The following is a 27,613-nucleotide window of genomic DNA, read 5'->3' as shown; positions in this document are numbered from 1 at the left end:
ATTTAGTGTTAAGTTTGTATTCGTTTGATATGTCATCAAAGGATTGAGTGGTGGGCCTCATACTTTACAGATATATTGAAAATGAACAGTAGATGATCTCTATTGACAGTTAGGTGAATGATCAAAGTCACTGTGACATTGAATGTGAAAATCATGTCAGATTGATAATTCTGGAGCGGATTGACTCATTGGCCTGATTTTTCCCAAATACATTGGCCTCGCACAATTTCCATGGGTCAACAAAGACTCCACCATGGTGCCTAATATATTGCCAGATGATTATATGACTCATGGGTGTGTGGTCAGTTTCGTTGCAAAAAATGCTGTGTCAAGGTCTTGTTTGGGGGGGGGGGGGGGGCGTATTTCTCCAACTGCAGAGCTCTTGTTTTATTAATAAAAAAATAATTTGTCTTCACATTTATGAATTTCATTACTTTTTTAGCTCATCTGAGCACAATGTGCTCATGATGAGCTTTTGTGATCGCCTTTTGTCCGTCGTGAGGCGTCCGTCGTGCGGCGTCAACATTTGCCTTGTTCATGAAATTTGGTAAGAAGATTGGTCTCAATGATGTCTTGGATGAGATCGAAAATGGTTATGTTTGCTTGAAAAACATGGCTGCCAAGGGGCAGGGCATTTTTCCTGATATGGTTATATATGGCTATTGTAAAACCTTGTTAACACTCTAGAGGCCACATTTATTGTCCAATCTTCATGAAACTTGGTAAGAAGATTCATCTTAATAATATGTTGGACAAGTTTGAAAATGATGCCAGTTGGTTGAAAAACATGGCCGCCAGGGGGCGGGGCATTTTTCCTTATATGGCTATAGTAAAACCTTGTAACACACTATAGAGGCCACATTTATTGTCCAATCTTCATGAAACTTGGTCAGAAGATTTGTCCCAATGATATCTTGGATGAGTTCGAAAATGGTTTTGGTTGCTTTAAAAACATGGCCACCAGGGGCGGGGCATTTTTCCTTATATGGATATATATGGCTTTAGTGAAACCGTGTTAACACTCTAGGGGCCACATTTATTGTGTGATCTTAATGAAACTTGGTTAGAAGATTCGTCCCAATGATATCTTGGAAGATTTCGTTAATAGTTCTGGTTGGTTGATAAACATGGCCGCCAGGGGGTGTGGCATTTTTCCTCATATCATTGAAGTAAAAACTTGTTTACACTCTAAAAGTCACATTTATTGTCCAATCTTCATAACACTTGGTGAGAACATTTGGATCAGTTCAAAAATAGTTCATCTATCTATACAACAACTCCTGGACATTACACAGATTGACATAATGTCATTCTTAAAAAAAAACACAAGAGAATTAATATATACATGTATTACTGTTATATATTTCAGCAATGTGTATATTATGCCTATGCATGTTTTTTTTTTAGTGCTATTTCTTACAAATACCCTTAAATCTGCTATGTAAAAACATATATATAACTTTATTTCCTTCAAATGCCTGAAGAGCTGAACAAATAACAAAATGTTGAGTAATTAACAAAAAGCAAAAGCATAATATGTATACATAGTACAATATCTTGCACGTCTTAATTGTTTAACACAGTTATCATTGACAATATAATCAGAGAAAACTTATATACACGCGAGTTTAAACTATTATTTATAGGCATGGAATAAATTAATTACAGGTATTGAAGTTATGAAATTCTACAATATATTTTGTTGAGTATTTTGGATCTAGTGCCCGGGAAAGACTGCTATAGGTTAAATGTATCCCTTCACCCCACGATATAACGTTTTTAGCATTGCAAAATTTGACGCGCTTGTGTTGAGGAACGTTTGTGTCACTAATACATCTGCTTGTTGTTCAAGATGGAAACTGAACCATTGTAAGTAGAAGTCTACCCCGCAAGTTTGAATGACGAGTGCAATCATGCGTGTAATGTGGGGCTATTATACAGGCAGAAGAAAAATAAATGTTCAACTATATGATCACAACATCTTTAGCACTTGTGACACTGTTTCGCGTATAATCTTGATAACATACGCCCAATCGCTCAATTTACTGAAGTCACTATGGGAAGCAACTCTGGATATGGGTTACTGTCCTTCAGCAATAACTTGGACAAACCTGGTCTTCGAGTGCATATTGCCCAGTATTTGGCTTCACTGATTTGTCACATGTCTCTGGAGGATGCACCTCCACTGCATTTTTGAAGCGAAGGTCCCACTGCTCAATTACATATTTAGATTGTACTTATGAAGTAACCTAAATATATCTGGGATAAAACCTTGGCATTGATAATCAAGGTTAAGAAAACGCATAAGTCTATTTAGGAACATGTGCTTGGCCAAGTATCTTCAAGGAAGTCTGCATAACTGTCCAAAAAAATGTAAGCCTCCTTGCGTCAACACCTGTTTCGAGCGAATCAACATTTAACACAGTCTTTTAATGTCAGTTTGCCTGTACGTATTGTAAAGTTCATATTATATATATTTAATTTATGATATTTGTCAGAATGTATGTGTAAATGTTTTCAAAATGTTGATTTATAAAAGTATAAAATATATATGTGGTTCTCACTAATTCAAAAGCAGAAATTAGAACAGATTTGATGCAGTATGAAAACTCTTCAGCTGGAGATGTAAATCTATTGCAGATTGATGTTAGTAAAATTTACTTAACATAAGTAATTTAGAAATCAGTTGTCTTGAATTCCAGATGGCTCAATCTTTTGTTGTGGGCCTGTTGAGTTAAAGGCATCAGGTTTCTACTTTACTTGTCACTCTAGGGCCATATTTATGATCACCAGGTTATGTCTTCAACAATTGGTGTCTGTGAACTCAGGTGAGTGGTTAAATTGCTGTTATGGCTCTTTGTTATTGGACCATGAGTGTCGGTTGTTCAACATGATATCTATATCAACATTTAATACCAAAGTATAACTTTTTTGTACCCTTATCTAAAATTACAGTGATTAATGAGTTTCAAGAAAATATGTTCCACAAACAGCTGAATCTTGTCATTTATTGTTTTAGGTGTTTAGGAGTGGAGAAGGATTCGGCATCAGGCTTGATAGTGCCCTTGGGTTTGCTGGTGCCATTATCTCCCCATACTACGACTCTCTCCTAGTAAAGGTTATTGCACATGCCCACAATCACCAGTCTGCTTGCGCCAAGATGCTGAGAACATTGAAAGAATTCAGAATAAGAGGAGTTAAGGTTTGTAGAATAATTCTAAAAATAATGAAATTGTTGAAAGATAAGTTTACTGTGTACATTTTTTTAGCTTTAGCTTTTTTTGTGTGTGTGAAATTAAATAGATGATATCATTTTCCGATAAGAGATAACTAAATATATATATATATATATATATATTTGTATTGCAGACTAACATCCCATTTCTTCTGAATGTACTGGAACATCCTCAGTTCCTTTCTGGAGTTGTAGATACATACTTCATTGACGAAAATCCACAGCTTTTCCAATTCAAGCCATCCCAAAATAGAGCCCAAAAGCTCCTTCATTACCTTGCGCAGGTAATGGTAAATGGACCCTCCACACCGTTAGCTACCAAGCTGCCTCCATCAGAGACTGAACCAGCTGTTCCGGAGATTCCATTTGGTAAGATATGCTATAAGAGTCTTAAAACCTGCTTTTTTGCTTTATATCGAATGAAATAATGTTCACTTCTCACCTGACTTTTGGCATTTGGGTACAACTAAGGTTATGATTATCATTCAACAACTCCATATTCTCTGTTTCTACTATATGTAATTAATTGAAGATAAACATGTGTTTTGGGTTATTTGGTGATTTCACTGGCCATTTATTTAGCAGAATAATGCCTCTTTTTTTATGTCCCCCACTATAGTAGTGGGGGACATATTGTTTTTGCCCTGTCTGTTGGTCTGTTGGTTGGTTGGTCTGTTGGTCTGTTGGTTTGCGCCAACTGTAACATTTGCAATAACTTTTGCAATATTGAAGATAGCAACTTGATATTTGGCATGCATATGTATCTCATGGAGCTGCACATTTTGAGTGGTGAAAGGTCAAGGTCATCCTTCAAGGTCAAAGGTCAAATATATGGGTTAAAATTGCTCATTTAATGTACACTTTTGCAATATTTCAATATTCAAGATAGCAACTTGATATTTGGCATGCATGTGTATCTCATGGAGCTGCACATTTTGAGTGGTGAAAGGTCAAGGTCATCCTTCAAGGTCAGAGGTCAAAGATATGTGGCCAAAATCGCTCATTTTATGAGTACTTTTGCAATATTGAAGATAGCAACTTGATATTTGGCATCCATGTGTATCTCATGGAGCTGCACATTTTGAGTGGTGAAAGGTCAAGGTCATCCTTCAAGGTCAAATATATGGGTCAAAATTGCTCATGTAATGTCACTTCTGCAATATTGAAGCTAGCAATTTTATATTTGACATGCATGTGTATCTCATGGAGCTGCACATTTTGAGTGGTGAAGGGTCAAGGTCATCCTTCAAGGTCAAACGTCATATACGGGGACATAGTGTTTCACAAACACACCTTGTTTACTTAACAAATTAGGTTTAGGTTTTCATTTGACAGTAAAGAACTTTGCATTGATCAATGTGAATGAAACTTTGGATATTGTAAGCTTGCATGTTTATCAGGTCAAGTGTGTCAATCTGAATAATCTTAGACGCAACTCATTTTTAAACGCCCGTTTTCAAAACGGGACGTATTATAAGATCACCCTTGGCAGGCGGCGGTGGGGTGGCGGCGGCGGGCGGTGGCGTCCACAGCAGTGTCCGCTCTCTAATTCAAATAGTTTTCATCGGATCTTCACCAAACTTGGTCAGAAGTTGTATCTTGACAATATATAGGTCAAGTTCGAATATGGGCCATGCCAGGTCAAAAACTAGGTCATGGGGTCACTTAGTGCAATTCAAGGATTTAGCATGGTGTCCGCTCTCTAATTGAAGTAGTTTTCATCAGTTCTTCACCAAATTTGGTCAGAAGTTGTGTCTAAATGATATCTAGGTCAAGATTAAATATGGGTCATGCCGGGTCAAACATTAGGTCATGAGGTCACTTAGTGCATTTCAAGAATTTAGCATGGTGTCTGCTCTCTAATTGAAGTAGTTTTCATCCGATCTTCAACAAATTTGGTCAGAAGTTGTGTCTGGATGATATATAGGTCAAGTTCAAATATGGGTAAAAAAATAGGTCACAGGGTCACTAAGTGCGTTTAAAACAATCACCATTGTGTCTTTTACCCTTGTCCATTAGTTGTGATATGCTACACTTGTTTCACCGTTTTTCGTTCGTGCTTTCCACGGTTTTTAGGAAATTGGCATTTTATTTACGGGTCTTTTTTTATCATGCTACACTTTTTTTGCCGGTTTTCATTCGTGCTTTCCACGATTCAAATCTTCAAACGGGCGTATCTTGTGACAGTTTGGCACTCTTGTTCAAAATGAGGTTATAGCTTTTTAAATCGCAAGTTTTAAATGAATACGACCGATTCAAATGTATAAAGACTGTGTCTTAACACACAACTCAGGTTGAGATGTGTGTGCACTGCATTATCATCCTATTACTGTTATAGAGATAACTTACACAAAATAACATATCCCTTTTTTGACATTCTCAAAACATATAAAATATGATGAAAATGGTATAATAAGTACCAGTTAATAAAAAATAAAATATGCAATCACCATCATATTAAATGAATATTGTTGGAATATTTAATACCTATCACACTAAGAATATAATTTCAGGTTGGAAAACTTTTACAAAACTTTTGTTTTTTGACACCATATACAAATTCAAAATATACAATAAGATAATTGATGTAAATAAATAAAATAAATCTGCAAGCAATACTTCTTACTCACTAATTTGGTAGTCATAAAGACATATGTACCATAGTTAGATGTTTAAGCAATATTTGTATCACTTATTATAAACAAGATAAGTCTCTAAATAATTTCTAAGTTCTCTTTTATTTTTGTTCTAAAGTAAAGTACAATACAGAATAATAGCTACAAATCTGAAGTGTTCATTTGAACCTAGCCATAGAGTGTCGTTTCTAAAGAAGCATGTACCATTGCATATTGTCAGATACCCAACAATCAGCCTCAAGTCTGTATTCAATTTTTTGGTTGCTCAATATAATTCCGCCTTTGCTGTGCTCATTTTTGGTTGGCTGATATACTATTTTTTCTGAATAAGTCACATAGTAAGAATTTTCCTTGATTACATTAGAGTGTGTTTTGGTGTTGATTAACAATCATTCTAGAGGTATGGAAATTGCATATGATTATTAACCATTTAGGTTTTAAATATATATACTAATTATTTGGGAATATGTTTCTTTTACGTGCTAGTTATATTGTTAGTCTGTAACACATTACATCCTCACTGTAGGTAATAATTTTTGCCCACCGGTATCTCATTATTCTAGAATCTGTTACAATTAAAGTCGTTTCCTTGGTCTAGAACATGATAACATGTTCTTTCATAATTCTATTTTCTGAGGTTTGCTTTATCATATTGTTGTATGTTTTTTTTTAAGGTATAACTTTTTTTTGCATTTTCCTTTTTGATCTTTTACAAATATTTTACAAAATATTCTACTCAAAATTCTTTTATTAGCTCATTTTTTTTTTAGCTCACTTGAGCACAACATGCTCATGGTGAGCTTTTTTGATCGCCTTTTGTCCGTCGTCCGTCGTGCGTTGTCCGTTGTGCGACGTCAACATTTGCCTTGTTCACTCTCTAGAGGCCACATTTATTGTCCAATCTGCATGAAATTTGTTCAAAAGATTGGTTTCAATGATATCTTGGATGAGTTCGAAAATGGTAACGTTCGCTTGAAAAACATGGCTGCCAAGGGGCGGGGCATTTTTCCTAATATAGCTATATATGGCTATAGCAAAATCTTGTTAACTCTCTTAGGCCACATTTATTGTCCAATCCTCATGAAACTTGGTCAGAAGACTCATCCGAATAATATCTTGGACGAGTTCGAAAATGATGCCGGTTGGTTGAAAAACATGGCCGCCAGGGGGCGGGGCATTTTTCCTTATATGGCTATAGTAAAACTTTGTTAACATTCTAGAGGCCACATATATTGTCCAATCTTCATGAAATTTGGTCAGAAGATTGGTTTTAATGATATCTTGGATGAGTTCGAAAATGGTAACGTTTGCTTGAAAAACATGGCCGCCAAGGGGCGGGGCATTTTTCCTTATATGGCTATTTATGGCTATAGAAAAATCTTGTTAACTCTCTAGAGGCCACATTTATTGTCCGATCTTCATGAAACTTGGTCAGAAGATCCATCCTAATAATATCTTGGACGAGTTTGAAAATGATGCTTGTTGGTTGAAAAACATGGCCGCCAGGGGGCGGGGCATTTTTCCTTAAATGTCTATAGTAAAACCTTGTTAACACTCTAGAGGCCACATTTATTGTCCAATCTTCATGAAATTTGGTCAGAAGATTGCTCTCAATGATATCTTGGATGAGTTTGAAAATGGTAACGTTTGCTTGAAAAACATGGCTGCCAAGGGGTGGGGAATTTTTCCTGATATGGCTATATATGGCTATAGTAAAATCTTGTTAACTCTCAAGAGGCCACATTTATTGTCTGATCTTCATGAAACTTGGTCAGAAGATTCATCCTAATAATATCTTGGACGAGTTCGAAAATGATGCTGGTTGGTTGAAAAACATGGCCGCCATGGGACGGGGCATTTTTCCTTATATGGCTATAGTAAAACCTTGTTAACACTCTAGAGGCCACATTATATTCCGATCTTCATGAAATTTGCTCAGAAGATTTGTCTCAATGATATCTGAGATGATTTAAAAAATGGTAACCTTTGCTTGAAAAACATGTTTGCCATTGGGCGGGGCATTTTTCCTTATATGGCTATATATGGCTATAGTAAAATCTTGTTAACACTCTAGAGGCCACATTTATTGTCCAATCTTTATGAAACTTGGTCAGAAGATTTATCCCAATAATATTTTGGACGAGTTCAAAAATGATGCCAGTTGGTTGAAAAACATGGCCGCCAGGGGGCGGGGCATTTTTCCTTATATGGCTATAGTGAAACCTTGTTAACACTCTAGAGGCCACATTTATTTTCCGATCTTAATGAAACTTGGTAAGAAGATTTGTCTCAATAATATCTTGTTATCTCAGGTGAGCGACTTTGGGCCTTTCAGGCCCTCTTGTTTATAAATTATGAGCTATTGTCATCAGCTGAGCGTCCGCGTCTGCGTCAGCGTCTGGTTAAGTTTTGTGTTTAGGTCCGCTTTTCTCATAAAGTATCAAAGCTATTGCATTCAAAATTGCTACACTTACTTACTATCATGAGGGGACTCGGCCGGCAAAGTTACATAACTCTGGCTGGCATTTTGACAGTATTATGTTGCCTTTTTATACTTAGAAAATTAAAAATTTGGTTAAGATTTGTGTTTAGGTCCACTTAATTCCTTATGTATCATACTTGCAGTACTTACTAACTATCATAAGGGGACTGTGCATGCAAAGCCATGTGACTCTGACTGGCATTTTGACAGAATTATGACCCTTTTTTTTACTTAGTAACTTTGAATATTTGGTTAAATTTTGTGTTTAGATCCACTTTACTTCTAAAGTATCAAGGCTATTGCTTTCAAACTTCAAATACTTTCTAACTATCATGAGGTTACTGTACCTGGCAAGTTGAAGTTGACTTTGACCTTTGAATGACCTTGACTATCAAGGTCAAATTAATAAATTTTACAAAGTGCTATCAACAAAATATCTAAATGGGCTTCTGATTGGCATGTTTTATTTAATCCCTCAAAATCTGAATCCCTTACATTCTCCAGAAAGCAACATCCAAATCCATTTACTTTTACAATGATGTCTAAACAAATACCAGAGGGCGGTTCCCACAAACATCTAGGGGTTTTCCTCTGGAAAGACTGTAAATGGAACATCCATATTAAATACATAACAGAAAAGGCATGGAATCAAATTAATATTATGCGAAAACTAAGGTTTAATCTTGATCGGAAATCCCTTGAAATAATTTACATATTGTTTATTTGACCTCTCATTGAATATTCAGATGTGATTTGGGACAATTGCACCCAAGTGGAAAAAAACGAAATCGATAAAATTCAAAATGAAGCAGCACAAATCGATTGTGGATTGTCTAAACTAGTGTCATTAACTGACCTGCATAAGGAAATTAACTGGGAACCGCTTCAGGACGGCCGTGACAAACATAAATTAACATTATTCTACACAATGCAAAATTCACTTACCCCACAGTATTTGACCGACCTTGTACCCCAACATGTTGGATCTGTTGCTAGGTATAATCTTTGCAATGCTAATGACTCACGCACTTCCGAATCTAGAAAACCCTTTACTACAATTCATTTGTACCTGCAGTCACTCGAAAATGGAATAGCTTACCAGATGATGTGAAAAATAGTGAATCGTTGAATGCAATTAAATCTAAACTTAACAGAAATAAAGTTATAACACCATCGTTCTATTACATAGGTAAACGTCATTCTCAAGTCATTTACACGCGATTAAGGACCAAATCCAGTTCCCTTAATGAGCACCTTTACACAAAAAATATTATTGATTCTCCTATTTGTCGCAGTGGAGATATTGAGTCTAACTTCCACTTCTTCTTCATATGTTCATATTATTGCGTAATACGGACAAAGTTAATGAACGATATCTTGGGAATTATATTTCCTGTAGATCTCGATACGCTTCTTTTTGGCAATACATGCCTAAATGATGATGATAACTGTACAATCTTTCTTTGTGTCCAACAGTACATCACTGAATCTAAGCGTTTCTCATAACAATCAGATCCCGACTCAACATTGCATTTATTTGCCTTTGACTCACAATCAAAATCCTTCATCCTAGCTTGATTACCTCACTTTTTTTTTAATGGTTATATCCCGTTTTCTTACTACTGGCATATATCATGAAATGTGTAGTCTTTAAACACTGCCACCTCCATGTGTAAATATTAATCCTAAGGAGAGAAACTTTATAAGAACTTGATTCTTTCGTTTCAATCCTTTTCTGCTTATATTGAGTAAGATTTGTATATACTGTATATGCCATAAGAAATGAATATTTTTAACTAAATTAATAAATTTTGCTAAAATTGCCATAACTTCTTTATTTATGCTCAGATTTTATTCATACTTTGACAAAACAACACTTACCTGACATACCACAATGGACTCCACCCAAACTTGAAATAAAATCTTATTAGTTTGTTTTGTCAGTACAAATTTTCAAAAGATTGTGGAAAATATACCTGAACTCAGAATCGTCTATAATGTACAACTTCTTTAAAACATAAGCGATCAATATGTTTCAATTATAGTCCTCTTCCAGTTAAAATATTACTATATTACCTTGACCTTATTGAATATGAACAATTTCCCCATGATGGCTTACATTATACTGTCAAGCACTCAAATAGTTGAGCGCGCTGTCTTGTGACAGCTCTTGTTTTAAATGATGATCAAAATAATAACTCAACTTTTTTCATAATATATATAGTGAAAAATAATACATTAAAACCAGTAAAATAATTTGGACATTCAAATTCATTTAGGTTTTGTAAATAAATTTTTTTGCTTGAAAGCAGTCAAATCTCTGAGTGGAGATCTGACTTATGATTTCATTGGAAACCTCGACTATTCGTGAATTGGGTGAAGATAACAATTCAACGCTTACTTATTAAGCATGCAATAAGTTTGAAATTCATTTACTATGAGTTTAAAATAAATTGCAGTTGCATTTGCAGAGTTTTTACATCCAGCAGATCAGAAAATGCTGTCCTTATCTAAAATGTAATGTCCAAAAAACGATGGTATAATTAACAGGACTAGTTCTTATGAAATAAATTCTCAGAAAGAGCAACTAAATTGTTGAAACTCGTTAAAGTGTCCTTAGATTATAAGATGTACATATTGGTGTAAAATATGTTATTATTGTGTGGTATTTAATGCAGTAAATAAAAAGCATGTTCATCAGAACCTTGACAAAATGTGTCTATACATTATACAGAATTTGTATCAATGAATTTGTTACTTCTACTCCAAACAGTTATGTTAGTGCAAAATATCATTTTATTTAATATGTGAACATAATTATTATTTCATTCAAAATGTAACTTAAATTACAGAGTTTGTCTACAACCATAGGATTGTAATGTTCATCACTTAACTTGAAGTGTTTGTCTTCAACCATAAGATTGTAATGTTCATCACTGAACTTGCAGAGTTTGTCTACAACCATTAAATTGTAATCGTCATCACTAAGCTTGCAGAGTTACTCTAAAACCATAAGATTGTGATGTTCATCACTTAACATGCAGACTTTGTCTACAACCATAAGATTGTAATGTTCATCACTTGACTTGCAGAGTTTGTCGACTACCATAAGATTGTAATTTTTAGCTCGGCTGTTTTCGGAGAAAACCCAAGGTATTGTCATAGCCAGCTCGTCATGTCGTGTCCCAAACCTGAACATTTTGTTAACCTTTTGAACATTGGCTCTCAGATCAAAGTGCTTCCACCTACAACTTTGAAACTTCATATGTAGATGCACCTTGATGAATGCTACACATAACACCCGTTTTTGATTCACTAGATCAAAGGTCAAGGTCACTTTGACCTCTTATATAAAACTTTAACATAGGCTCTAAAATCAAAGTGCTTCCACCTACAACTTTGAAACTGCATATGTAGATGCACCTTGATGAGTTCAAATGCCACACCCATTTTTGGGTCACTAGGTCAAAGGTCAAGGTCACTGTTACCTCTGATATAAAACTTTAACATAAACCTTAACATTGGCTCTGAAATTAAAGCGCTCCCACCTACAACTTTGAAACTTCATATGTAGATGCACCCTGATGAGTTCTACACGCCACACCCATTTTTGGGTCACTAAGTCAAAGGTCAAAGTCACTGAGACATCTAATATAAAACTTTAACATAGGCTCTAAAATCAAAGTGCTTCCACCTACAACTTTGAAACTTTATATGTAGATGCACCTTGATGAGTTCTACACGCCACACCCATTTTTAGGTCACTAGGTCAAAGGTCAAGGTCACTGTTACCATTAACATAAAACTTTAACATAGGCTCTAAAATCAACCTACAACGTTCAAACTTCATATGTAGATGCACCTTAATGAGTTCTACACGCCACACCCATTTTTGGGTCACACGGTCAAAGGTGAAGGTCACTGGCCCCCCCCCCCCCCCGAAAAAAAAAATCTGTCAAACTTTCATTTATTCAAAACTGCACCCTCAGCCGAGCATTATGCGGTGCTCTTGTCATTACTAAACTTGCAGAGTTTGTCTTCAACCACAAGATTGTAATGTTCATTACTTGACTTGCAGAGTTTGTCTACAACCATAAGAATGTAAAGTTCATTTTGCCTCGCAGACTTTGTCTACAACCATAAGATTGTAATGTTCAATATTGAATTGCAGAGTTTGTCTTCAACCATAAGATTGTAATGTTCATCACTTAACTTGCAGAGTTTGTCTTCTACCATAAGATTCTAATGTTCATCACTTAACTTGCAGAGTTAGTCGACAACCATAAGATTGTAATGTTCATCACTTAACTCGCAGAGTTTGTCTACAACCATAAGAGTGTTATGTTCATCACTGAACATGCAGAGTTTTTCTACAACCATAAGATTGTAATGTTCATCACTGGACTTGCAGAGTTTTTCTACAACCATAAGATTGTAATGTTCATCACTTAACTTGCAGAGTTTTTCTACAACCATAAAATTGTAATGTTCATCACTGGACTTGCAGAGTTTTTCTACAACCATAAGATTGTAATGTTCATCACTTAACTTGCAGAGTTTGTCGACAACCATAAGATTCTAATATTCATCACGTAGCTTGCATAGTTTGTCTACAACCATAAGATTGTAATGTTCATCACTTAACTGGCAGAGTGTGTATACAACATTAAGATTTTAATGTTCATCACTTAACGTGCTGAGTTTGTTGACAACCATAAGATTGTAATGTTCATCACTTAACTTGCAGAGTTTGTCTACAACCATAAGATTTTAATGTTCATTACTTAACTTGCAGAGTTAGTCGACTACCATAAGATTGTAAAGTTAATCACTTAACTTGTAAAGTTTGTATACAACCATACCATTGTAATCTTCATCACTTAAATGGCAGAGTTTGTATACAACCATAAGATTGAAATGTTCATCACTAAACTTGCAGAAATTGTCTACAACCGTAAGATTGTAATGTTCATCACTTAACTTTCAGAGTTTGTCTTCAACCATAAGATTGTCATGTTAATCACTTAACTCTCAGAGTTTGTCAACAACCATAAGATTGTAATATTCATCATTTAACACGCAGAGTTTGTCTACAACCATAAAATTGTAACATTTATCACTTAACTTGCAGAGATTGTCTACAAACATAATATTGTAATGTTGATCACTTGACTTGCAGAGTTTGTCAACTACCATAAGATTGTAAAGTTCATCACTTGACTTGAAGAGGTTGTCAACAACCATAAGATTGTAATGTTCATCACTTGACTGGCAGAGGTTGTCTACAGCCATTAGATTGTATTCCTCATCACTTGACTTGCAGAGTTTGTCGACAACCATACGATTGTAATGTTCATCACTTGACATGCAGTGTTTGTCTACAACCATAAGATTGTAATGTTCATCACTTAACTTGAAGTGATTGTCTACAACCATAAGATTGTAATGTTCATCACTAAACTTGCCGAGTTTGTCTGCAAACATAAGATTTTAATGTTCATCACTTAACTTGCAGAGTTTGTCTATGACCATAAGATTGCAATGTTCACCACTTAACAGGCAGAGTTTGTCTACAACCATAAGATTGTTATGTTCATCACTTGACTTGCAGAGTTTGTCAACAACCATAACATTGTTTTATTCATCACTTAACTTGCAGAGTTTGTCTACAACCATAAAATTGTAATGTTCATCACTTAACTTGCAGAGTTTGTCTACAACCATAAAATTGTAATGTTCATTACTTGACAAGTAATTATCTATACTATCTATCTATCAATCTATCTATCTATCTATCTATCTATCTATCTATCTATCTATCTATCTATCTATCTATCTATCTATCTATCTATCTATCTATCTATCTATCACAATGGTATGATCTTCATGTTTGCCAGTGGTCAGTTAAGCTCTTTGGGCTGTCATGGTTCTTTGCTTTATAGTTTCAGAACCGCCTAAAGGTCTTCGAGAAGTTCTTCTTAAGGAGGGTCCTCAAGCTTTTGCTAAAAAGGTCCGTGAGCACAAAGGCTTGTTGCTTATGGATACGACCTTCAGAGATGCACATCAGTCCCTGTTGGCAACAAGAGTGCGGACATATGACCTTAAGAGGATCTCACCATATGTGTCACATAAGTTCAACAATCTATACAGCATTGAAAACTGGGGAGGTTTGTTTTCTACTCTGACTAGGAATAAATAGCTGTGTAAATGTCAAACTTTGAAGTCGATGGTAAATAGAGGAACATATTTTACACATATGGCCTTTCCTTTCTCAATTTTGACCATGCATTAGATAAGAAAATAATATTGCACAAATGTTCACCTATATGAGACAGTCTTGTCACATGCAGGAACCGCATGGCTACCTACTAGGTAAAGCTAAAATTTATGTCAAACTAAAAAACACAGAACTTCATTTTAAAATATATCGTGTTTGCTCCATGCATTTACAAATATATATATATATATAAAAAACAATAAATGTGAACATAAATAAATAAGGTCATATTTGAGTTAAAAGCTCAAACTAGAAATTTCAATGTCAAAATAGCTTGTACCCATTTTTCGAATCCTGCAATCACACCAGTGACCAATACACAGTGTCGGGCCTCAAGTGTGCCTTGTAATTGTGGGGATTTACCAATTGCATTGAGGTGGTCCATAGCAGTTTAAAATAGATTTGTGTACATAAAACTTAGTGTAATCGCGCTTTAAATTCTTGTAAATTATTTATTTATATTTAGCTCATCTATTTTTTGAAAAAAAAATTATGAGTTATTGTCATCACCTGAGCGTCGGCGTCCAGTTAAGTTTTGTGTTTAGGTCCACTTTTCTCATAAAGTATCAAAGCTATTGCATTCAAACTTGGTACACTTACTTACTATCATGAGGGGACTGGGCAAGCAAAGTTAGGCATTTTGACAGAACTATGTGGCCTTTTTATACTTAAAAAATTAAATATTTGGTTAAGTTTTGTGTTTTAGGTCCACTTTATTCTTAAAGTATCAAAGCTATTGCTTCCATACTTGCAACACTTACTAACTATCATAAGGGGACTGTGCGGGCAAAGTTATGTAACTCTGACTGGCATTTTGACAGAATTATGGCCCCTTTATATTTAGAAAATTGATTTATTTTTTTTATTTTGTGTTTTGGTCCACTTAACTCCTAAAGTACCATAGCTATTGCTTTCAGACTTGGAACACTCGCTAAATATCATAAGGGGACTGTAGTTTGAAACTGGGTCATGAGGGGTAAAATTAACATCTCTAACCTAAATTTAACAAAAAGCTTATGCACTCTAGAGGCCACAATTATGGCACAATTTTTATTTAAAAAAATGTGGGAACATTTAGTTTAAACCTATCTATTTTAGCTCGATTGCATCGAAAGCCTCAGGCTTATTGAAACGCTCTCAAGTCCCCCCCCAAAAAAAAAAAATTGTGTGTTCATTTGTCCTTATGTTGTCTCAGCTAAGTTAGGTACTGGATCTAGTGGGGTAAAAAATAAGGTTCATATATCAAATAAAGAAAGAGCTTAGAACACTATAGAAGCCATATTTATTTTGATGAACTTGAACTTGGTAAGAACATTTGTCACAATGATATGTCCACTGAGCCTGAAACTGGGTCACATGAGATCAATATTATAAAAAAACTTGAGCACTAGAGAAAACTTTTTTTCTATTGTTATGAACTTGCTCAGAAAAGTGTGATATCTTGGACAAATTCTTAAATGCTTCTCAAAACATTGTAAAAGCTGATCAAAACTGTTTAGTTCCTGTGGGTCCCTGGTTAGCAGCCTGGTTCCATCAGCCCTTTTGTCACAAGATATTCATGTACATGGAGCAAATAAACAGTACACTAAGTTCTCCATATGCAATAGGGCAGCAGTAAATAATGTACCCTGTTCAATATTTTACAATTCTTTTAAGTTCTATAAACAAACTGTCAATATTTGGTATAAATGCAAATTCTGCTTTCCAGGTGCCACATTTGATGTGTCATTACGTTTCCTGCACGAGTGTCCGTGGGATAGACTAGACACATTGCGGAAGCTCATTCCAAACATCCCCTTCCAGATGCTGTTGCGAGGCGCCAATGCGGTTGGCTACACCAACTACCCAGACAATGTTGTTTTCAAGTAGGTATAGGCCGAGACTATGTGGCTTCAACGAATCCCGGACTATTGCTCCTACGGACAATCGCTCCTACGCTAAATTTGACAGGGCGGACAGTCGCTCCTACGATGTTTTGACAGGGCGGACAGTCGCTCTTACGATGTTTAGACAGGGCGGACAGTCGCTCCTACATTATTTTGCCAACCCGGACAATCACTCCCTAAGACTATTTTTGTCTGAAATTAGCCCATTTTTTGCTAGAATATTTTTCTTCGCTGGTGAGCCACTTGCTGACATTTTGCAGCCGATTGTTTTGTTTAAATAGACGACGGTGGCGTAGTGAAAATGATACATTAACACCGTTAAACAGTTTTCGGTACATGTGGTATTTAGGGTAGAAACCACTAAAACAGCCCGCCGTCTCGGTAGTAATTTTACGACATTTTATGAAATCCAAACATTACTTTTTTTCATTTTTTTGTTTTTGAAGAAATGCGTGCAAAATTACGTAGTCAGCATTAGACCGTCATTGCATGTCAAAAACCCTGAGCCTCACTGCTAGACGTTTCCGATTCGCATTCACTATTTTAGACGTCCTCCGATCGCGAACCTAACATATAGTCATTTCCTGAGTTTACATTATTCTGTCCGCTTTCTTTTCTAAAGAATTGTGTTAATTTCTGTGGCTTCGACTTGCCATTTTTGTTCGCAGCATCCATTTTTCCCGGAATCTGCAACTCACTTTCTAAATCGGTTTTTCAAGTCGCATAGCGACCGTAAAGGAAAGTTACTCTCATCTACTTTTTTAGCCAATCAAAATCGTTGTTTCTTGGGAAATTAGTTTATAGTGGCTATGTCAATGCCATAACTCCGCCCATCTAATTAAATGACAATTCCGCACTGGTCGATTCGTTAACGTTGAATCGTAACATCTAAGCATAGGTTATTACACGGCACGCTTCAGTGATTCAGTTATCACGTAAATCGCCAAGTAACCCAAATGTTCGAAAAGTCTGGTCGCAGTGTAAAGCGTGACCAATTAAGACATTAGCCATGTGGATTATCGACCTAGGCGGTCGTCATTATCCCCTGGGGCCTTTCCGGTAAGGGTGTTATCTGTGTAATCTTAGCGATGTTTCTGGCGATTTATACAAATACCGATTTATACGGCCTGAACACAGGCATTTAGAGTGTGCATTTGTAAAGCATAGGGTGTATTTTTTTCAATCGCCAATTTCATGAAATTCTTATTTTTAATCGCCCGCCAGGAATTGTAATCGCCAATGGCGATTTCGGCGATCGGTAACGCTAACGTAGACTCCTACATTCTTTTGTCAACCCGAACAGTCGCTCCTACATAATTTTGACTCCACGGCAAAACGTAGTATAGGCCGATCAAAGACTAACACCTATAATTAACCGACAATTAAATTTGCAAACTTGTTAACATTAAGCCGATTCAACATGGGACATTCGTTCCTACATAACATTTATTGGAATAAGTGCCATTTTCCGAATGGAATAAACATAAAAACCGCATACTAGTAGTTGAAATGTTCTTTATTTCATTTGTATTTATGATATGACATTTATTTGACATTTATAAACATATATACACACAAAATACGCAAACCAAAGCGCATACAAACAAAAGGAAACACACATGTACATTTATACACACAGCTCGATTTATATCACATATTTACATTTATAAACATATATACACACATAATACGCAAACGAAAGCACATACATGTCCTGGCTTACCCCTGTTCGCGTGTGCAGCGTTCATGATTTCAAATCGTAATTTGTTTGCCTCAATCATGTGATGATCTGCTTTGTACGAATGAGGATTCGTACCGTTCAGTTGTGTTACCTGAAATCAGAAGTTATATTTATGTAATAGCAAAGAAATAGTATTTATATAACAATAACATTTAAATTAAAACACGTGTTTCTGGCAAATTAGGTAGCAACAATCAAAAAGTCTTAATAATACGCAAACATCTATTATTATTAAAATAGTGTGTTTAAGTGATGCTGCACGATTTTTATATGTGTTAAATTGTAATTTATTTATAAAATGTTATATGTATATGTTACAGTAACACAAAATAGATAAGAAAAATTATACATTTAAGACGAAATTCATAAAATGCAACGTGCTGGCGAATTCGACTGTACAGACATTTTCGATTTCAGAATTGAATATCTGGCTTATTTCGCATTTTTCGACACATGTTCTTCTTAACTTTTATTTTCACTTATATTGAAATATATGTATATAAACAGTTTTTTTTACACATTTTATATAAATTCATAAATATTTCACAAATTGTGCAGTCTCACTGTAATTGTGAATTTTTCAGTTTATTATTTACACAACTAATGATTCGTGAGCATGATTGGGCATAATAAAATTAAAATTATTGTTTTATGTCGACTTACACTGAGATCTGTTGCCAATCCTTGCAGGAATCAGAACGACTTTTATTGCATACCCATCGTATTGTAGATTTTGACGTGCGCTTCTTTGAATACGAATGGCCGTCTAAGCCTAGCACGTCCTGACTGCGTTTGTTCGTTAGAAGTTCCATGTTGGAAGTAAATTTGAAGGTGTGGGGCATTACAATATATACATATTGTTTTCACAGTTTGCTAAATTACATTTAAAGAATCGACAAACTGCAACATAGTTTCTTAATAAGTAAATAAATCAATTAAAATCACATTGATCGGCTCATGTTTAATCGGCTTACTTTTAACAAGTCGGTTATTTTAATTGTCGGTTAATTATAGGTGTTAGCCTTTGATCGGCGTATTCTACATTTTGCCATGGAGTCAAAATTATGTAGGAGCGACTGTTCTGGTTGACTAAATAATGTAGGAGCGATTGTCCGTGTTGGCAAAAGAATATGGGAGCAACTGTCCGTCCTGTCAAAACATCATAGGAGCAACTGTCCGCCCTGTCAAAACATCGTAGAAGCGACTGTCTGCCCTGTCAAATTTAGCGTAGGAGCGATTGTCCGTAGGAGCGATTGTCCGGATACCGGCTTCAACATCTACTCCACATCAACATCTACTTAAATAGAATGGTGTAACTCGTAGATGGAGTTTTAGTAATTAAATAATGAAACAATGTATTTTAGACAGATGCTTTACAATTTCCACAAACAAACAATACTTACCTGTATCTTTGGAATTCTATTTAGTCATATAACTATTTAATGGATCAAATGAGTTGTGCATTAACCGTATTGTAATTCGTCACTATTTAACGATTACAACACAAGTAAGATTTTTCCTATTGAAGGATCAAAACATAATCTTCAAAAGAGTATGGGCCATGAGAGGCAAACATGAGGTTGGCATTAGATCACTGTGGTAAACGTTCAAAAGTTGCTAAGTTTCTGCTTCATTTTTTCAGAAATTTTATGATTTACATAATCAAAAGCATAATGCTGAAGTGCATGAATTTTTTTCATATTTTAAAGTTTGGTTAAAACGGGGACCATATTCAACAGCTGAGAAAAATGAAACCAAAAAGCCCTAAACCCTTGAAACATCTAGAATGTTTGCTTTTTTGTGTGCATACAAATCTTTGTTACTTGTACCGAATCAATGATGTTTCTGAGAAATGTTATTGTTTGAGTTGGTAATAATACAGATTTCTTTTTGTGAATCATTACATCTAAATCAGTTAAAAGATTTTCTATGTCTTGTATGTTTGACATTCAACATACATGTAAGCCAGAAGTAAAGGATGGTCTATGTATCCAATTTTGTATGCCCAAGAGTATGCAAAGATGCATTAAGTAGCTTCATGAGTATTGTAAAAAAAATGTGCGCCATTTGGCAGTACTTAAAACTGGTAGATATTTCCTAAATGATTGAATCAGAGTTTTACTTGCTCTTCCTCAGCAACTGGTACACTGTAATAGCCATGGCGAATATCAATACTTGCAAAATAAATGCCAAGTTTTACCAATTTTAAAGCAATTTTGAATCTATTTCTATGATAGTTTGTTCTGATGGGATTTTCGCCTACAATGTATTCAAAATGGCAATGCATCCGAAAACTTAAACATTGCCCATAACTTTTGCAATATTGAAGATAGCAACTTGATATTTTGTATGCATGTGTATCTCATGGAGCTGCACATTTTGAGTGGGGAAAGGTAAGGTCAGGGTCAACCTTCAAGGTCAAAGGACAATTATATGGCTTCAAAGCGGCGCAGTAGGGGGCATTGTGTTTCTGACAAACACATCTCTTGTTTACAAACAGCCATGAAGTCATTGAAATGTTGTTCTTGATTCTCAAACCGTTCATTTTGAGCAATTTCATAAGAATTCAGCATCACAATATTTATAAAAATTTGTTCAGGTTTGCATTTGTTGCTGGTAACTTTGATGAGTTACCTGACTTTCCAGATGAAGTCTTCCATGCATTTGTTGCTGGTAACTTTGATGAGTTACCTGACTTTCCAGATGAAGTCTTCCATGCATTTGATGAGTTACCTGACTTTCCAGATGAAGTCTTCCATGCATTTGTTGCTGGTAACTTTGATGAGTTACCTGACTTTCCAGATGAAGTCTTCCATGCATTTGTTGCTGGTAACTTTGATGAGTTACCTGACTTTCCAGATGAAGTCTTCCATGCATTTGATGAGTTACCTGACTTTCCAGATGAAGTCTTCCATGCATTTGTTGCTGGTAACTTTGATGAGTTACCTGACTTTCCAGATGAAGTCTTCCATGCATTTGATGAGTTACCTGACTTTCCAGATGAAGTCTTCCATGCATTTGATGCACTTTTAGTTGGAACTTTAGGCTCTTTTTGCTTGGAACTGCGTAAACTTAAGAAGTTTTTTAGAATTCTAATGTCTTCCATTTCACACATTGAGTGAAGACTACCTTACGACAAATGTCATAAATTAATAATGTCCTTAAAAGACTTACATTTAAATCTGCGAACAGATATATTGTGTTTTATGTAAATATATTATGTCCAAAAACAATTTAATACATTTCAGCGACCGCTTTTATTTAGAGACCAATATTCCTAAGAATATCAAGAGTAACAATTAAAGTCTCTTACTGATGAGAAATACCGTCATAGTTTTGTAGGTTTCAGTGATAAACCAAAAAACAGGTTACAGCAAACTGACCTTTTTAGACATGGTCAATGCACATCTCATATGATTCCGGAAATAGTATGATGTAATAGAATCTGAGGCTAGTTTAGACCTTAAGCTCACCTGAGCACTTAGTGCAAACTTTGAATTCTAACAAATTCTCCTCCTAAACCCCTTGACAGATTTTATTAAAATGTGACAGGAATGTTAAGTATGTGACATTGTGTGGTGGTCCTCTACCAAGTTTATTCAAATCATGACCCTGGAGTCAAAACTGGCCCATCACTTTCCCTTTTCTTATACATATGTTTGGTTATAGTTATGTAACATGATATGATGGTCATCAACAAATTTTGTGAAATCATGTCCCTTTGGTTTAATAAGGCCCTGCCCTTGTTTTTATAAAACAAAAAACATGAAAACCAATAAGCTAGCTAATTTTAATTATATGCCTTTAGTGCAACATTGAGAACACTCTAAACTTCACATTTTTTGTTTGCCTAATCATAATGGAACTTGCTCTGAATCTTCATTCTAATGATTTATGGGCTGATTTCGAAAATGGTGATGGAAACATCTCAATAGCTGCTCAGAGCAGTTCCTCTGGGTCTCATGTGAGCAACTTAGGGCCTTTCAAGCCCTCCTCCTCTGGGTCTCATGTGAGCAACTTAGGGCCTTTCAAGTTCTCCTCTTAAGTATTGAAATTCAAACTCAAGAAAGAATAACCTGTTAAAACTGTCAGAAATTTTAACTTACCTGATATTATGACCATTTGACATATTCCAAATACCTTGATAAAACATGGTAAGAATATTAATTTCACAAGGCAAAGGTCATTATTGAATATGTGTTAAGTGTGGTACACAACTTGGCAACCAGGTAGAATTTCTGGTATAAGTTCTTTTGGTCCTCTTGTTCCTACACAGTATATATCCTGTGCATTGAGATTTTTCTGCTTATTTTAGGTTTTGTGAAGAAGCTGTCAAGTATGGCATGGATATCTTCAGAATCTTTGATTCACTGAACTACTTGCCAAACATTGTTGTAGGCATGGATGCAGTTGGCAATGCAGGTATTTTATTTATTTAATTAATGTTACTGTTACTGTTTTCAACATTTGAACTTCTGGTATTCATTTTGTAGGACAAAAGGATCATAATTATACCCAAAATTTATAGTTGGTGAGAGTGAGCTTGCCATACTGCTGGTTCATCAGTGTGTTGGTTTTCATTGTTTCTTGCTTAAAGAAACTCCAGAACATGTTACATATTTAGCTCACCTGAGCACATCGTGGTGGGGAAAAGGGAGGACACTTGGGAGTCCTGTTTGTCACATGCCAATTAAATAGTCTTTTGTTATCATGTGATAGTAATGGCCCTTATTATTTTATTTTATTGACAAGTTCATTTTTATGATAAGTGGGTTAGCGGGACCAAATAACCGTTAACGAGTGTTTGAAACAACGAAGCCAATGGCCAATCAGTCAACACCCTTGAAAAACACAATACACACAAAGGGTAATAAAGTTGTTAACAATTAGCGCTAATAATTATTATTCTATCTAAACGAAGTCGAAGCATTTGATGCAGCTTTGTTTTACAGAAATGCCAAATGTCATTTAAGTACACTGTATAATGTGCACCCCTTTGTGTCAAAACTGGATTGATCTTGATTACGAAACAGACGAACTATGTTTGCGTGGATAACGTTGGATTTTAAAGTCTCATGACTTAGGTAATTCAGTCTTAATATTGTTTAAACATTGGACATAATTATTCGTTAGAATCTTGCATTTGTCACTTGAATGCCTGACAAATAAAAATGGTTTACAATATCTGCCAAAACAACAAACCCTTTCTTTTCACAAAACAACGTTAACAACCCATGTTTAACGTTACTTCTTCTCAGATGAGCGACCCCAGAGCCACCATGGCCCTATTGTTATATTTTTATTTCACATGGAATATAATATAATCACTCGAGTAGACACATTTTTTTGCCCAATCATAAGGAAAATTACTCAGAACATTTGTTGTTGAGTATTGCTTGATAACAGTCAAGTGTACGCATGTATGCGTCAGAGATTTTCCGCTCTGTAATTTTGTCAATCATTGTGCAATATGAAAACACCACAATTGACTGCCATTGGGAGACAGCGTGTCACCTGAAACACCCATCTTCCTTATATGTCAAGGTCCCTTTTAGAGGTCAATGGGCCACTTTTGTGATTAAATTTTGCGCAATTTAAAATTCGCTCACCACAAATGTTAACAATATCAAACATCCATCTCCCTTCTTCATTTACATTCAGAGGTCAAAGTTGGCCATAAAACTACGTTCCTAGCCTGCAACTTTGTCATTTATCAGTAGCAAAATAACTACAAATTACCAATATGATGGTACAGCATGCTGAATGTTACAACCATCTCCCTGCCTTCAAGGTTATTATTACTGAGGCCAAATGTCAAATGGACTATAAAAGGCTGTAGATTATAACTGTCATTGATCTTGACTACAAGAATACAGCAACTGTTCACCATCATCAGACAACAACTCTGGTTTATCATCTGTGTCTTAACCGCAAAGATCAAGGTCACAAAGGTCAAGTTCTGCCATAAATTGGCTGGTCAGGTACAATCTTTGTCATTTATCATGCACTTTAAAAATAAATTGCAGAAAATTACCACCATGAATAGACTGTGTATTGTGTGTACTACCTCTAGGCATTGTATTCATATGTGTTTATTGAACGCAGCATCATGTGTGTTTCACCTCCAGGGTGTTGCTGCTATAGCCAAATTTATGACTCAATCTTGACTAAACTTGGTCAGAATGTTTACTTGGACAACATCTAACCAAGTGTGTGTTTGCATCATGTGCAACCAAAACTAGGTCACCAGTTTAAGTCTTAGAAAATCTTGTAACCTAGATCTATAAGCCATATTATATTAAATTCAAACAGATTCAAGTAGTAATATTCCTTCTTGTTTCATATGCTTTGTTTACATTCCAAAAGTGCAAAAGAGCAGACACAATCATTATGATTGGTAATCTCTGTCACGTCCGTGCAAGAGCAGACGCCATCACGAGGTCGTTCTTTGTGCGAAATTTTTATCCCAAAATGGATTGACCTACTTGCTTTTGCGCGGACGTGACAGAGATAACCAATCAGAGCCATGCTTTTAAATACAGTTAACCAATAAAACCACCGCTTTCTTACAGCTTTAGGCAAGGCATTGATTATTAATTGTATTGAGTACTGCGTTTTTAATTCTTCTTGAATAAGTATAGATATTTTTAAACGAATAGATTTTTATTAAGGCACCGCACCAACACTGCAAAGTTTTCTATTTATATCAATGGTACAGCCCAGTAAAATCGGGCTGTCCATTTTATGGCCGTTTTCGACCTTTTTATGCAGAGTTTTATGTTAAGCAGCGTGCTCAGGCAATGGTTTATTAACCGAAGTCCCGAGGGTAAACAACCCCATTAGTCAGTCAGTCTATAAGCCACATGTTTAACTTATTCTTTATGAAACTTTGTTAGAATGCTTATTGCTTATCTTGACAATGTCTAGGTCAAGTTACAATATGTATGTTTCCAAAAACAAGGTCACCAGGTCAAAACTAAGAAGAAACTTTTTAACACTCTAGAAGGCACGTTTATGGAACATTTTTCATGAGTTGAGATTTTTTTATTGAACTCTGTACCATTCATACAGCCATTATCTTAAGGTCAAAATCAAGACATATCATTACAATTTCTGGGACATTTTACCATGTCACATTACAATCACAAAACAATAATTAATTTCAATAATGAGCTTAATACACAAATGACTAACATTTTAAATAGCAGTTCTGAGTATTGACAATAAATATGTTTAAGAAATTCATTAAAACAAATGTTCACCATTTTTTGAAAGTCAACATGCAGGAATGGTGAATTTTAGGATCAGCCTTTAATTCACCTCCAGAATTTGGAAATGTCATTGAGAAGATTTCCAGAAGTAACCAGACAATCATGCTGGCTCAAAGTCAAATTCAAGGTCGACAGAATCTAAGCTTAGGACAGTCTCTTGGACTGTATTTTGCCCCTTATTAATTGTTTGTCTGCAAACCAAAACTTGAAAATTTATTGTAAAGAAAATTCATATATCAAGTTAAGACATAGAAATTTGTTTTTAAAATTGTGATCACCTGATGTCTGTCTTCAGTCTGCAAATCATTTATGATTTGTTTGAACCAAAAATTTGCACAAAACTTGTCTCACTAAGGGATCTTTGAACAAGCCAATTAAGCTTAAAAAATACTTCAATTTCAGACAATTTTAAGTCCTGGGATTCCAGGAAACTAGGACTTTAGTATTTTTTCACATTTTCTCATAACGTTTTCAAAGTCTTGGTATTTCCTGGAAACCAGAAAATATATATTTTAAAACCCAACTAAAAACTTGCAAAATTCCTGGAATTTCTCTGGTATCCTGGTATTTTAAATCCCAGGAAAATGAAATCAAAAGTGTCCTGGAATTGTTTGCAGTGGTAAGACAATCCTGGGAAATCCCAGGAAATTTCCTAGGAAATCCCAGGATTTAAACAACTCCAGGATATATTTCTGCACAGGTATTGTTTTGCTGGATGTCTGTCTGTCTGACCAGTTCATGTCTGGTTAATAACTCGTCAACAAATTGGCTTGATACTTCACATGTGCATTGGCCTTGGACAGTAGATGACCCCTATTTAAATTGGGAAACGAGGTCAAGGTTCAAGGACACTGTCACAATCAGTTTGAAAATCGTTTCCGTTCAACAACTCGTCAATCTATTGACCAATTGACTAGATACTTAATATGTGCATTTGTCTTGGGCAGTAGATGACAGCTTTCGAGATTGGGATAACTAGGTCAAAGGTCAAGGTCACAATAAGTTTGAAAATCGTTTCTGATCAATAACTCATAAACAAATTGACCGATTGTCTTGATACTTCTCTTGTGCATTTACCTTGGACAGTAGATGACCCCAATAGGGGCCCTATTGAAATTTGGGTCACCAGGTCAAAGGTCAAGGTAGCTGTCACAATAAGTGTGAAAATCGTTTGCAATCAATAAATTATCAAGGAAATTTACCAATTGGCTTGATACTTCACATGTGCATTTTCCTTTGGACAGTAGATGACCCCTATTGAAACTGGGGTCACTAGTTTAAAGGTCAAGGTCACTATGACACTTAGTTGTAATATGTTTTTAATGTAATTCATAAATGAAACAATTTAACATCTTTATTTTGTTTCGTTTTTTGAACTATATTAACACATGTTTGTTAAAGACCATAACATTTAGCAATTAGAATGCAATCTAGCCATAATGCCAATTTCACCATGGGAAATATATCCCCTTTGAAGTCTAGTTATGTTGAAGTCCCTAGTCCATTCCCATTGACTTTAAGATACTGAAATTTAACTTCAACAATATTTTTATGTATTTGGCACTAACAGTTACAGCACTTGTTGATAGGGTTTTATGACTTCTGTATTAAGTGCAAAACTGTCAGCCTTGTTGATGATTTTTACTAACGTATTAGCCAGCATGTGACATTTCACCTTTGGTTTATTTCTTTTTACCTTACGTGAGTTCTAAACAACTAAAAGTGACGTTTTGTGGCATACTTTTCCTAGGGACGCCTTGTCAAAATATAAAATAGAAAGTATACAACATCCAAAATTGCTTTTATAGGTGGTGTTATTGAGGCTGCGATTTCGTACACTGGAGATGTTTCAGACCCAAGTAAAACCAAGTATAGTTTGGCGTATTATGTAAACCTTGCCACTGAGCTTGTGAAAGCGGGAACACACATTCTTGCAATTAAGGTATTGAAATGAGTTTTGTTTTTATTTGATGTACTTTTTAGCTCACTGAGCACAACGTGCTCATGGTGAGCTTTTTGAACACTCAATTTATTGAAAAATTACAGTTGTTTTCAGTTTCTAAAGCTGTTCTTGCAGAAACAAGT

At 35.3% G+C, this 27,613-nt stretch overlaps 1 protein-coding gene across 2 annotated transcripts in view; it reads left to right on the top strand.

Annotated features, from left to right (window-relative positions):
- The window catches only part of LOC127872890 (pyruvate carboxylase, mitochondrial-like), a 154,746-nt gene that overhangs the window by 71,866 nt on the left and 55,267 nt on the right, over positions 1-27,613 (top strand). For both annotated transcript variants that reach the window (XM_052416378.1, XM_052416377.1), the window contains exons 9-14: positions 3,020-3,202; positions 3,370-3,604; positions 14,296-14,520; positions 16,339-16,495; positions 22,573-22,679; positions 27,337-27,470. In XM_052416378.1, coding sequence (XP_052272338.1) covers positions 3,020-3,202; positions 3,370-3,604; positions 14,296-14,520; positions 16,339-16,495; positions 22,573-22,679; positions 27,337-27,470 — 1,041 coding nt within the window. The remainder of the gene's footprint in view (positions 1-3,019; positions 3,203-3,369; positions 3,605-14,295; positions 14,521-16,338; positions 16,496-22,572; positions 22,680-27,336; positions 27,471-27,613) is intronic.

This window comes from Dreissena polymorpha, chromosome 3 (assembly GCF_020536995.1).
Source record: "Dreissena polymorpha isolate Duluth1 chromosome 3, UMN_Dpol_1.0, whole genome shotgun sequence".
Taxonomy (NCBI): Eukaryota; Metazoa; Mollusca; class Bivalvia; order Myida; family Dreissenidae; genus Dreissena; species Dreissena polymorpha.
Note: the sequence above shows the minus strand (reverse complement) of the source record. Positions and strands in the feature narration are given on the sequence as shown.